General features: G+C 46.4%; 1 protein-coding gene across 1 annotated transcript in view; it reads right to left on the bottom strand.

The window, feature by feature from the left end:
• Positions 1-261: 261 nt before the first annotated feature.
• Positions 262-13,645, bottom strand: part of SF3B3 (splicing factor 3b subunit 3) — a 29,026-nt gene continuing 15,642 nt past the window's right edge. The window contains exons 15-26 of the mRNA XM_083870115.1: positions 12,895-13,038; positions 11,895-12,017; positions 10,451-10,605; positions 9,195-9,369; positions 8,381-8,586; positions 7,343-7,499; positions 5,869-5,994; positions 4,584-4,796; positions 3,564-3,662; positions 3,005-3,148; positions 2,174-2,278; positions 262-1,179 (exon numbers count right to left, since the gene is read on the bottom strand). Of these exons, the coding sequence (XP_083726241.1) occupies positions 1,039-1,179; positions 2,174-2,278; positions 3,005-3,148; positions 3,564-3,662; positions 4,584-4,796; positions 5,869-5,994; positions 7,343-7,499; positions 8,381-8,586; positions 9,195-9,369; positions 10,451-10,605; positions 11,895-12,017; positions 12,895-13,038 (1,788 nt within the window). The 3' untranslated portion in view covers positions 262-1,038. The remainder of the gene's footprint in view (positions 1,180-2,173; positions 2,279-3,004; positions 3,149-3,563; positions 3,663-4,583; positions 4,797-5,868; positions 5,995-7,342; positions 7,500-8,380; positions 8,587-9,194; positions 9,370-10,450; positions 10,606-11,894; positions 12,018-12,894; positions 13,039-13,645) is intronic.

Here is a 13,645-nt window from a genome sequence, read left to right as displayed (position 1 = left end):
TGGGCAACACAGGACCCCCAATGTGCAGCCATGCTCTGGAACAGCTGCAGAAATGACTCTTCCATCTCTCCACAGCCTGCTTTGTGTGTGTCTCAGGGCAGATCAAGCAGCAGGGGACCAGCTCCAGGCAGGGCAGGGGGACAGTGAAGGGCCTGCAGGAGCACAGGGGCTCAGAGTGTGCACATTTCTGTATTCTTCCTCCTCCCCTCCTGCTCAGGTCAGCAGCAGCTGCCACGAAGGAGAAGAGCCCCAGCGCCAGGGTAGTGAAAAAACAGGCTTTTATTCTTCATGTGCTGCTCACAGTCACAGCTTGGAGACACTCTCTTGCCAAAGTTATTATGAAACAAATCAAGTCCCAGACTCAGGCCTCGCTCTTCCCCACCCCCAAGAGAGTCAACATTGTACAAAACTCTATTTACAGGGAAAACAGTCAGAAATGGCGAGTCCAAAAAAACCCCCTTGCAATTCAGAAGAAAACGTTCAAGACAAGTGTGACAGTTACACCCTCCACACAGCCAGCTTCCCATTGGCTGCTCCCTGGACTAGTGTAAGCCCAGAGCAGCTCACCACTGGCTACTAGAAGAGGAGCCTGGTAATCCTGAATCATGCCACAGCTCTTTCTTTTCCTTTTCTAAAACGCTTGGAAACAACAAACCCCACTTGGCCCAACAAAGACTCAGCTGGATTTGCCCTACAGAACTTTCAGCAAGACACCCTGGGACTCCCCCATCCAAAAGGGAGGAGAAGGAGATGGGCTTGAGGGTCAGCTGGCATCCTGCCTTGAGCACTTCCCAAGAGAGAACTGCTCTGGCCAGAAGCTGGAATGTCAGGAGCCTTCACATAGGCAGCAGGATGTGTTGGGAAACCTAATAGTTGATACGGTATTTACTGGAGTCATGTTACTTCAAAACATAAACCAAGAGGACCAAACCAATATTTGAAAAGGGGGGGAAAAAAAAGCACACATTCCTCCTCCCAGTGGTGCCTGGAAGAACACCCGGAGGAGCCACCAGCAATTCTGCCCCTGGCAGCTGCCACTCAGAAAGCGTAGCGCGTGCGGATGTCTTCCAGCTTCTTGGACACCTCGGGTGGGGTCCGGTCCAGCTCCTCGGCCACATTCTTCTGTTTGTTGGGCTCCATGGAGTTGAACTGCTCACACAGGTCCCCATCAATCACGTTCTGAAGGGGCAAAGAGGAGAGAACTGAATCGAAACCACACAGAGGCACTGAACCCTGCCTAAACAGGGAAAAATGGCCACAAACAGTTTGTTCCCAGGAGTTTCTTAATCCTGTCCTGGAAACAAGACCATGCCTGGTGACCTCATCTGCTGAATAGCAGCAGTTAGCATCACATTAATTACTGGCCAGCTTGATTAACGAAACAGAAACCCAAAAGGCCTGGGTGCAGCTGAAGAATTACACAAGGGAAAGGGGAAGAGAGATCTGTTTGGGTCTGAGCCCTGCACTGGGAAGGCTAGGGGAAACTGTGTGTGATGACACAGATAGCTTAAATCAAATGGGAGCAATCTTTGAGGCTGTGTACGCTGCAAATCAGCCTCAAGCTCATCGAGACCATCACACTGTGCACCTTTATTTGCTGAGACAATGTTCTGGTTGACTCCACACTCATTACTCTGGTAGTAGCTGGGATCTGTCTGGTCAGAGCGTTTAGCAGTTCACAGCTTCTAACAGTTCCTCAAAAGCAGAAATAGGCAGGAGCAGCTGTTTCTGAACTTAGATTTCCCTTTCCAATGGTGGTGGAAAAAACATAACCCAGGGCAGCACTCAGTTTGACCCAGCCACACCAACAGCTACGTAATGCTGCTTCTCCTGATGGAAAACGGAGCTACTGTGGGAAGTGCAGCTACAGCACCTCTGGGCTTGGGTCTTAGGACCAACCCTCAGGAGGCTCATTACAAGAGTTAAGAAACCGAAACAGACATGGATTAAGTGCTAAGTTCTCCTTAAAGAGCGCTGCTCAGGAGCCTGCTGCCACAGGCACTACACAAGTCATTACCGACAGTACCTCAGTTCTCCCCACTGAACAGCACCCTTGCCTTGGTTGAAGACAATAATAACCTTGCCTTGTTTCTGCCAGCCTCAAGGCAGCTCTGTGCCCCAAAGTAACCTTCTGCACCCTGTGACCAGGTGATCCCATGCTCTCAGGGCTTACCTTCACAGGGAAGTAGTAGGAGCGGAAACTGAGATGGTCGCGCCCACAGAGAGGAGGGTGCTCAGACCGTAAGTGCATTTCCACATGCTGGAAGAAGTCGTGATCCTGGGGAGATAATGGATTGATAAGTGAACAGGTTGGCACACATCAGCACTGCCAGCAAGGCAAGACAACACCCATCAGAAGGTGCTCCTGCACTGGCAGAAATACTGCCATTACGTGTCCCTTCCAATCCAAACTGTTCTGTGGTTCTGTGATTAACAGACTGCCAGAGCAGCCCTGCACACGGCACCCAGAGTCACGGCTACTCCCTCATCATTTCCACTTGGGAAGAACCCACAGCAGAGCTAAACAGCCACCCTGGTCAGGATCAAACTCCCAGGAAATGAGGCACAGAGCAGCTGTGCAGCACAGTTTCAGCTCCAACAGGGAATGTCTTGCTACCCATTGCTCCAAGATGCCACAGCAAATAGAGAACAGAGTACCATCCTCAGGACTTGAAACATGACTGCTTGATAAAACAGTTTAGAGGCTACACAAAGCATGCCAAATGACTCCTCCCTCCTCAGACACTGAATCACCCAAAGCTCCTTGAAAGCACAGATTCAGAACAACAGTGCAAGAAGAAATGCTTTCAACTCTTTACAGAAACAGTGCAGGACTCAGCAAACTCTTTCTCTTCCTTTGTGCACTGGAGCCACAGGCACTCCTGTAGCTCAGGTTTTCAGCCACTGTGGAGCCCTCCAGGGAATGCAGCACATTTAACATACTGGCTACAGAAGGATGCACAAATAGCAGCAAGACTGTAGCCTGATGCTTGGGCTGGCTTACCTCATGGGAAGTAAAAGGGACCAAGATTCCTATCCCCCCTGATAGGGTGGTATAAACAAGAGATTCAGAGCCTCCTGGAATGAGTGTGGTCTTCTGCAAGGAAAGCACCGTTTCTCCCACGTGATAATTCATAATCACTTCAGCCTGAAAGGCAAACACAAAAGCATGTTTTTTCTTTAGCTTATATAAAAGCATCAAAGGGCTTCAGAGAGGAAAGCAGAATAAATTCAGCCAACTGCTAGTTCTGAAATGCCTTTCTAGAAAGGAAGTGCCTTCCACCTGTGACCAGATGGCAAAACTCAGCTGGACAAACGGATGCAAGTAATGAGAGAAAGCAGCAAAGAAAATGAGCTGCTTCCATCAGACACACCAAATAGGCTTCAGCTGTGATTTCAGAAATTTGGCTTGCAGCAACAGTGTAAACAGATCACCCACGGCACAGCAGATTGCGTAGAAGCAGAGCAGCCAATATATCTACTGGACAACACTGCAAAGTCCTTCACAGAAAAGCAGTGCATTCTTTTCCTACAATAACCATGTGCTTCCCACAAAGTATTACCTTCTGTGATGCTCCATTAAGCAGGCCCCTGTCCCAGAGAGCTTTGTTGCCTGTGGGATCCTCATCTACCTCATCATTGGTGTTGGGAGGCAATCTCACCTGTGTTGAAAGAGGAAAGAAGATTCAGCAAGCTGCAGAGAAGCAGCACATTATTTCTGGAGAACCCCTGTGCTGTCTGAAGGACTGCTTTTGTGGACTCTGCAAGAACCACTTCACACTTACAGCAGAATCATGCAGGTACTTCTCCAAAACAGCCTTTACAGTTGTATAACAACTGTGGTATCAAGATCAATAGCCCATCACTCAAACACAGGCAGGACCTCACAAACAGCCTCTGCCTGGTCTGGCACTTGCAGATCACCAATTTCTGGGAGGTTTGGTCAAAATGACCACTAAGGAAACAGTTTGATGGATGTGGGGCAGGAAAATGCAAGAGGACTGATTTGTGTGTGTTAGCCAAATCCTGCAGGCGCAGCATCTGACACTTGCTGAACTCTGCACTCCAAAGCACCCGAGCACACTTCAGAAAGAGATCAAAGCTCTGCCAGAAACACCATCTATTCTTTCCTCCTCCCTTGCTGAAATCCAGCCAAGTGGGGAAGTGTTGGCTGACAAAGCCAACTGTGAAGAGGAAGTGACAGAGAAAGCGAAATGCCAGCGATGAGTTTTAGTCAGAAAAAGTAAGAGTGATAACCCTGACTCAAGTTCTCATGGGCCCTTTCACATCAACAAGCTTCTTTCAAGGCTTATTGACAGTAAGTTTTGAGGCAATATAAACACCAATTACTGGACACCTCAGAAATATGTTTATGACATGCTGATCCTTTAACTGATTTGCTTCATATAACAAACAGATAAACTGCAGCCCACTATGATGACAGAGTCACCCCATGAAAACAAGTCAATGGTACAGGGCGTTGTCTCCAGCTAATGACAGATCCTCATTCTTCTAAGATAAATCATGGATGTTTTAAAGAAAAATATGTCCAAAAAGTCCCGACTTCAGCAAGGCACACTCACCACACAGATGTTACCAAACTTGTCTGCTCCAGCCACAGTGTCGTAATCCAGGAGCGTTGCTGTAGTGACCCACCGAGGGTAAGTGTCATCAGCAAAGATAATGAGCTGGTTCTCATTCCTTTTGTAACGCACCCAGATGAAACTCTCCTGAACATCTGAGACAATCACTCTGTGCCCAATGGTTTGAATCCCACAGATGTAGTTGGCAATGTGCTTTTGAGAGAGAAAGGACAAAACCTGAGTGCTTCAAGCAGGGGAAGCATAACCCTACACCAGCTGAAACACTATTTCCCCCTGTGAACGACAGTTCACTCCCCATTCCCCATCATTTCCTCCACTTCCCTCATTTCTGCCATACTATAGTCAGACTCTAAATACACCATCAATACAGGGCAACCTAACATGCACCATGTGGCATTCACAGCCTTCTCTGGATGAACACTGTCCACAAAACATGTGCTGCTGGTGAGCCCATGATTGGAGATGCTAGGACATCCCTACAAGCAGGCATGGCTTCCATGGCTCTTTACTACATGGTCATGGAAGGCCCAAGAAGGAAAGCTTCAATTTTTCATGTGAATCATGTTTTAGGGGAATAAAAAAACCTAACAAAACCATACAACAACAAAAAAAAACCTCCCCTACAAATTCCCAGTCTGTTAGCTCGCTGGAGTTCTTTTGTGCAATAATGAGCTACTGGCACAGATTCTGCAGCTTGCACGGGAGAGGGAGGAGCAGGCAATTACGAGTTAGAAAATCACGCTCTGCAATTTTTTTTCCTAAAGTACCAGAGATGCTCAGCAAGAAGGACCATCTACTTCAAGGAAAAAATCCCCTTTTCAACATTCTGGGCATCTGACAAGGTGGTCATATGCACCTTCCAGCTTCTTATCACCCAAACTAACAAAACATTTCCAGTGATGATCTTCTATCTCACTAAGACCTCTCACATTTGCAGCAGCCAAAGGAACAGCCTCTACAGACCCCTGCACACAGTCAGTAACAGCCTGCACTGAGCTGGGACAAAAAGGAACTTGCAACACCACGGTCAGAACGGTGTTAAGAAAACGGTGTATGTGTGGGATGCAGAGGGGCAGCACAACAGCCCAGTCTAATCCAGCACTACTTTGGATAGATGCAACCAGCAAGGCAAACACACAGCTCTGAAGACCAAATAAACAGACACACTTGGGCTGGAGTAGCAGCTAAACCCCGTGTTTCACTCCTGCTGCAAAGTATCACTCATTCCAAACTGACAGCTCTGGTCAGCAACAGAAGGCAGTACCTTATTCTCACATTTCCGAAGCAGTTTCTTCTTGCCCAGGTCATACACACGCAGGAGCTTCCCAACTCCAATCAAGACTCGGCCTTGGAATGGAGCAATGGCTGCAGGGACCTCCTCCACAGGGGTCTAGAGAGGGAAAAGGAAGATTGTGAAATCCTCATTAAGAGAGCTAACATTACACAAACCTTCAGACCAGATTCAGCTAACGGGAAGTTCACCAGCCTGTACCAAGGCTTTCAGTGTAAAAGGCTAATAAGACTCTGTTTCTACAGGAGAGGCAACAGGTCAGCCCTTCGCAGGCAGACAGCAGCAGAAGTCACACACAGAGCTAAGAGAGCCATGGGCACTCAGACACAACACACTGCTGGCAGTGTACCTTAACTGAAGCACAGGACTTCTATAAGAACTCCATACTGGGCAGGCAGCAAAAGAAGACAAGGGTTTGGTTCCCTCAGTTCTTAGTTTTGGTTTACATCCAACAGAAAAACTTTAGACTTTGCCTAAATCTACCCAGACTGTTTTCAAGCAAGGCATGAATGTAATTCAGCCATCTGACATTGCCACCAAAGAAGTTGTTAAATATGAACAACTATAGTGTGTCCACAATTTCAATAACTTAGACAGGGTTGCTGTCTGAAAAATCTCCCACCACTAACCAATCCAAAATTATAATCCACAGCAGAGAAGGGGAACATGCAGAGAGCTTCCATTTACAGCATTCCTAGCTTGGCTGCACTGGCTAAGAGAAGCTTATTTCACAACTTCAGCTCTGTCAACTTCCCTGTGGGTGTTCAGTGGCACCAGAAAAGGCCATGGTCCAGGACAAAGCCCACTCCCTGCATCAGGACTCTAGGAAGTGAGTAAGCCACAACATTCCTTTCTATGTGTTCATCTGCTCAAATCTCAGCCATGCTGGAAGCATGTGGGAAGAAAAGTAATTTTTCTGCTGAAACCTTTGCTGCAGCCCCCGAGACCTATCAAACAAGTTGGTCCCTAATCATTTCTACGCACAATCAAACAGCATCCAAGGAAGATGACAGCTCACACCAGCTGCACATGGTCAGCCAAGGACTGATAGTCTTGGCACCAGGGTTTAAGTGACCCAAGTACGAATTTGCTCTGTAAACAAGTGCTTAAGCAGCTCTCTGAGCTCATATTCCAGAAAGCAAACAGAGCCATTTCCCTCCCCTCCCTAACAGGGGCATGAAAAACACTGCTCCTTTCCAATTCACCCAATTAGATGGGTAAAATTTGGACTCTTGCGAGATCTGTGTTTAGTCCTCAGCTCTGCAAAAGATGTACTAAATGATTTTGCAGGAGGCAGCTAATTTTCTCCAAGGCTGCTTCCAGTGCGTAACACCAATATGATAATCTTACCCAGGATGCACCAAGTACTACAATATCACTGCAGCACTCAGGCAAGTAAGAGCTACTCCAACATTCAGCCTGGAAATGACCCCATCACTCCCCTCACCTTGTGCAGAAACTCCAGCTTCTCACCACTGTTCACCAGCTTGTATGTGTAGACAAATCCCCCAGCAACTGAGCGTGGATTCAGGATCAGGTCCTTGGCGACTCCCACCAGCACGTACCACTCGTCACCAGTGTTGGAGAACCGGCACACAGCCACGCTGGAAACGACAGCACACACCAAGGCATCAGTGTCATCATCACACCACTGCTGCCCACCCAGACTGCATTCCCTGCAGCACAACCTGCACCTGCCCAGCAGAGACTGAAGAGTCCAACCACTCAACACTGACATTTCATTTTAAGAGGTTACTTATCCTCCTTGTATAAATGTTTAACACGGATTTGTTTATTCTTCCATACTCTCCAGATGTGTTCTAGCTGTCACAAATGCTCAAAGCATTTTTGTTTTCACAATGCCCAGTGTTACTTTACACTTTCACAGGCTGGACATGGCCTAGCAATGTGCAAAACTCTACTAGAAGCTGTTTTTCAAAGGCTGTTCCCATTGAGACACATACAAATAACTTTCCTCATCTTCCAGTGTTATTTCCTGCCCAGTAAATAGCTCAGGCAGATTGGAAATGGCAGGTCAGCCTTTTGGAGTAATATGACCCAACTCTACTTCACCTGCTGAGGCACTTGCTATTCTTCATGGTTATTGTGTTGGTTTTCCCCTCCAGTCCTCTAACACTTCCCTTTCCATTTAATCTATCCTCCATTTATCTGGATGAGAAGGAAAAGTGAGAGATAACAGCACATTCTCTTGTTCCCAGCTCTCTTATCTGTCATTTACACCCCTGTGTTGTTCTTTAGGCACTGAGGTCCAGCAACCACATTTGGAGCACCTCAATGCCACATGCAGACAAGGTCAGGGTTGGAAGGAAAGGCAAAATAAATCACTTCTGGAATTTCAAGCCAGTCTCTTGATAACATGTTCCATCTGGATTTCTGCTCAGTAATAGATAAGCAAAAGGAACAAAACACCTAAGACTCATCACAAGCAGGGACTCCTCCTGCTGCATCTGACAATGCTTCTTACCTGAAAGCAGCTTCATTCTGCTCCAGCTGCACCAGATCTAACGTATTTCCCTGGATGGGGTTCATCACTCTGATAACAGAGGCCCACTGACCATTCCCCGCCTTGGGAGCACCAAAGATCGACTCAGGAAGATTTTCGTTCAGAAAGGCTGCAGCCATCTCTGCAGCCAGCTCCCTCTCATCCTCCCCTGCAGCCTCCACCATTTCCTATGGTATTAAAGGACAGGAGAAAAGAATAGCTCAGTTTCCAGCATGCTGATGCGCTGTGTAGAATACAACCTCCCTATTTTGCCTAAACCCAGGTAATCTGGGGTAAGGTACTGCCTGTGAAGACATAAACCCCATTAAGTCCCAAAGCTTCCACCCACCCTGATCTTATTCTCCAGAGAGCCTCTACAGCTCAAAGCTGTGTCAGCTCTGCCCTGCCCAAGGGACAGCTGTCTGGGGAGCTGTTTCTCCAAATCAACAACCCTGGAAACAATCCTGAGAAGAAAATAACCCACTGAAATGCAAGCACCCTCAACCAACCACAGAAACCCCACAGAATGGTGTTACACAAGCAGGACTGTCCTGTCCTCCACTAGGGTGGTTCTTAAAATATAAAACACACAAAGGAAGGAACACTGGGAAGTTCAGCTCTGCTGAAATTTGTTTTGAGGCAGATCTCCACCACTCCTCCTCCAGCCCCAGCATTCACATAGGGCAGAAAGCCTTGCAGGTAATGGCAGCTGGGAACCAACAAGCAGGGAGCACTTCCAGCTGCAGAAGTCTTTTATGGGGAACAGATGGGTGTACCTGTCCCCCACCCCATTTACCTCAGCCATTTGCTGCTTCCTCTGTGCCTTGGTGGCCTCAGTGTAAGCATTGTGGTCTGTCTCAATGATGATCAGGTTGTTGCTCTCTGGGTGAATGACAAATTTTCGGGGTGTGTACTGCAATGGGAAGGCAACCTGGTTGAAGACTGCTCCCAGCTTCTCCAGTGCCAAAATCCTGGGGGACAAAGATGTGACATGTGTTGAACATGGTCCGAAAACAGCTGTCCAAGAGAACGAAACTGGAACAGAACTTTTTCTTTGTGAAACTAGCTAGTGTTAGAGAGAAGCAGCACCTTTCTCAGGCCAAACAGCAAACAGCTCCAGAGAGCAGAGCAAAAATAACATCCTGAAATGGGAGCCCACAGTGTGTGAGACAGGTGTGTGCTGCAGCACGAGGTCTTTGAGGGCTCTTGCTGTCCCAGGGTGCATTCTGGCTAATGCTGAAGCAAACCTATCCCAACAAAGGGCAAGGAACAAAGAGCACATGGGAGAAGGAAAGTGCACATTTGGGGAACACATCATCTGAATCTAAATGTGACATTGACTTTGACATATAATCAAATGCTCCTCAAAGGCACTTCAGTTACAAAGAGTATGAAAAAGGCAATGCCAGCTCTTTCTTCCTGTGACTTGCCAGCTGAAATGCCAGTTCTTCTGGCATTTGGTGTCTAAAAACCACAAGTCTTTCCAGAAAGAATGGCTCCTTTAAAAGCAATGAATGCTGTAATATTTCAATGAGGACAGATATGAAAAAAGTGCCTGTTCAAGTGCATACAGCACAGCATCTGAATTTGTAGTCCATTATTTTCATTTATCTTTTTAGTATCTCAGCTGAACTTTTAAAAAGGCAACAAACACATCCCTGTCATGCCTCTGGTTTCTGAAATCACGTGGCTCATTTTCTGCAAAGTAGCCAATTCAGATCACAAACCACAAGATCCTAATATATAACAGGTCCACATTTATTAAAAACTTCCCTCTCTCAGGATCAGAGAATTGAAGAATAACTTGAATTATACTTATTTTAAAAAGCTAGAAAATACAAATCTGAGAAGCACACCCCATTTCTAATAGTCTGTTTTCTGAAACCTATCCAAGTGTTTCCATACAATCATTATCCATAATAAAAAAAAAAAATCTTTTTCAAATCAACTCACTTTACCTCTTTCGTTTTGAATATCAGGTGGATTTCACCACCGCTTCACCTGCCTGGCATCCCAGCCTGGAAGCATTTGTGTTTCCCTTCTGGTGCTTACCTCAATGTGTTTGTGGAGATGGCCACAATGCCCTCAGGGCACTGCTCGGAAGCAAAACCAGATGCAAACTCCAGCGTCTCGTAAGACAAGGGAGTCAGGTGGAAGCGTGACTGATAGGAATAACTCAGCCAGGAACGGCTTGACATGGCCAGCACCTGGGAAAGACAGGCAGCAAATTTATTAGGTCTGGGAATGGAGGCAAGCTCCCTTCATGCAACAGGAATGGATGTACAGCGCCCAAATCTTCCCCACTGCAACAACTGAACTCTTGTGGGTTCACCCCATCCAGATTAGAGCATACCTGGGGAGACACTCCTTACTTTCAGCTTTCTCTGAAAACTGCATATGGCATGAAAAGGAACTTTAAAGCACTGTCAAAATACTCCAAATGAGGTGCACTAAAATTATTACCTCTAAAAGCGAAGATGTCATATCTCCTTTTTTTAAAATAGTTTGTTCTAATGGAAACAGGTCTTTTAAAATAAGTATTTACTGCTTTGCCACAATCCAAATGCTATAGCACTCTTAGTGAATTTACTGAAAATCATCACTAGCCTAAATCAAAGTACAAGAAACAAAGAAAGCAGACTGACTTCCAAACTTTTCACCTTTATATAATTTGGCTAAATGAGTTTCAGTGCAACCTTTGTTTCTGCCTGAGTGACAACAGCTGATCTCAAAGCAGAAAAGCACTCGGTTATTCTACAGGTATGCTCTGCTAGAGCTGCAAAGCTCCTCATCTCCAAGTTACAACTGGCAGGAGCAAGTTGAAGAGATTTATCCAGAGTACCTTAACACTACAGCAGAGCTCAAATTCCCAGATCCAGCCCCCTATGCTGATCAGCAGTATTTCTCAACTCTGAAGGTGTCATCCAAAAATGAGTCAGGCAGGGGGTGGCTGATTCCCCAGTGCCACATCAGAAGGCCTGGAAATGGCACTTCTGATGAAACACATTCTTCCTTCTATGCCAAATCTTGCAAACATTTTCCTTGAACCATGTATGGCAGCTGTCCAGCCCTTGGCTGAGCTATTCCCAACATGCAAGGACACAACCATTCACTCACTGCATCAAGCATTCAAGGGTAAGTTTTCTGCACAGATCTCTCTCCATCTCTCCATGCACTAAAGCAGGGAAGATGTGCCTCTAAGCCCAAGAATCTGCTCAAAGCTCTCCAAGCACACTGTAAACACAGCCTATGGGTCGGATGAATCCTAGTTCAGAAAAGGCAGGGCAGCACTACACAGCAGTAAGGGGAATAAGAACAAGGCTGTTTGTGAAAGAACAAGCTGCGAGCCAGGCACCTCCATAATGAAGTCATTCTACTTTCCACCCTTACCCACAGGATCCTGCTGTGCTGCATAGATTCTTCCCCACCCTGCCCACCCTTAAGAAAATCTGGGATGCAGTGGATGTGCATCCCTGCAAGAGCTTGGCTCCCTTACCGCCTCCTGGCCTTGCATTCGGACACGGAAGAGTTTGACGGGCCGGGAGCCAAGGTATCTGGTCCTGGTGTCAGAGAGATCGCCAGTGACAGGGTCCAGGACAGTCCGCAGCAACACACCGTTCTTGACAGCAGGAAAACAAAAAAGATCCAGGTTGAAGGTAAGAAGTAACTTACTACATGCATAATTCAAAACAATTGAGAGAGGCAGTTGCTGAAGAATTAGCTGTTTGTTTTCCTAGCTGTCAGTACAACTCTACCCTACAGCCACATTTTAACAGCGAAGAAAGCACAGCTCCTCCACAGTCCTACAGGGCAGAAAGGACCCCCTCCAAAATAAAAAACAGACCAAGGTCTTTAGTATAGCACATAAGCCATAAAAACCTGAGGGTGGATTCCAGATCCCCATCCCTCTTGGAAAACAAAGGTTTTACCCAAAAACTCATGCTCCTTAAAAAGAGTTTGCATTCTGACATCAAACTTGAGGCATGTGGAAGAACCTAAACTGTGCTGATTATTTTTACTACATGTTGAATTATCAGAACAACATTTTTTGGTCAAAGATCAGAGTCTGTACTGGATGCAACAAAAAGCTGTGAAATAGCAGAGTTATTAGAGCAGAGCCTCTGGTTGTGGGTAGTTACTTGTTTGATACTCTGCCCTACAGGCAGTTTTTAAAGAGCTGCTCAACATTTCACACAGAAATAGTTCTTAAAATATGCCTTCCTTCTTGAATGGGAAAAGCACAGTCTGTTCTACATAAAATCTGGGATAATACACTGTCTTTTGACTAGTTTTTAGTCTAAAAATGTACGGGGAAATTCACACCTCTACAAAGCCACACAGTGAATTCCCCAGTCACGGTCGTCAAACACATTGCAACAAAGAGGGAAGTCAGGCTTTGTGTTGCACTGCATGATGACAGGGCTATTTTAACAATCCACCTTTCAAGCAAAAGCTTCTCAAGACACGCCTGTCAGAACCAGGAAGGAACCCTTCACCTGCAGTCCAATGTTCAGGTACAGAAAGCCAATGGAGCCCCTTTCTCCCAGCTCGTCCTGCTTCTCTGTGCCACCCATCTCCACGATGCACAGCGACTCGGGCTGTGCGGGCAGCGCCTGCATACTCAGGGGCTGTAAACAATCCTGGGGAAACAGGACAGAGGGATGACACCAGTCAGCAAGGCTTGGCATGGCAAGACAGGATTCAAGCTCCATCTAAGGAGCTTAAAGAGGCCCTTTTAGATTTCCAGAAAGAAGTATTCAGCACAGAAAAAAAAAAAAAAAAAGTTGCAATAGATTCTGGCTCTGTGCATTTTGGTAAACAGGAGTGGTAGCAGCCTGGGCTTTAGAGAAGATAAGCTGGATGCTTCCAAACTGTTCCAGTACCATTTGCTGCTATTTAGCATGGAGCAACCTGAGGAAAATTTAGGTTACTATAACCAGCTTTGAACACCTCATCTGCTGCAGATAGACAAATAGTAAGTTTGGTTTGCTGCCAACCTGCTTGCAGAATGAGTCTGCTTTTAGTACAGGTACAAATGGGGAGATCAGAAGGGGAAAACCAACGAAAAACCCATCCAAAGCAAAACAATAGAAGAAAATTATTTTGTGACTCATCAGCTGAATGTCTGGAGGCATAAGTGATTCTCAATAAAACCAGGGTGTCTGTTACAGGGTAGGAGCAGAGAAAAGCCATGCAAGCTGTCCATTCCTGCTCACCCACCTTAACACAGAAAGACAGTTTGGATGG

The sequence above is a fragment of the Zosterops lateralis genome (assembly GCF_965231275.1).
Source record: "Zosterops lateralis genome assembly, chromosome: 12".
NCBI classification, from domain to species: domain Eukaryota; kingdom Metazoa; phylum Chordata; class Aves; order Passeriformes; family Zosteropidae; genus Zosterops; species Zosterops lateralis.
The sequence above is the reverse complement of the archived record's forward strand: the minus strand, read 5'-3'. Positions and strand labels throughout refer to the sequence as shown.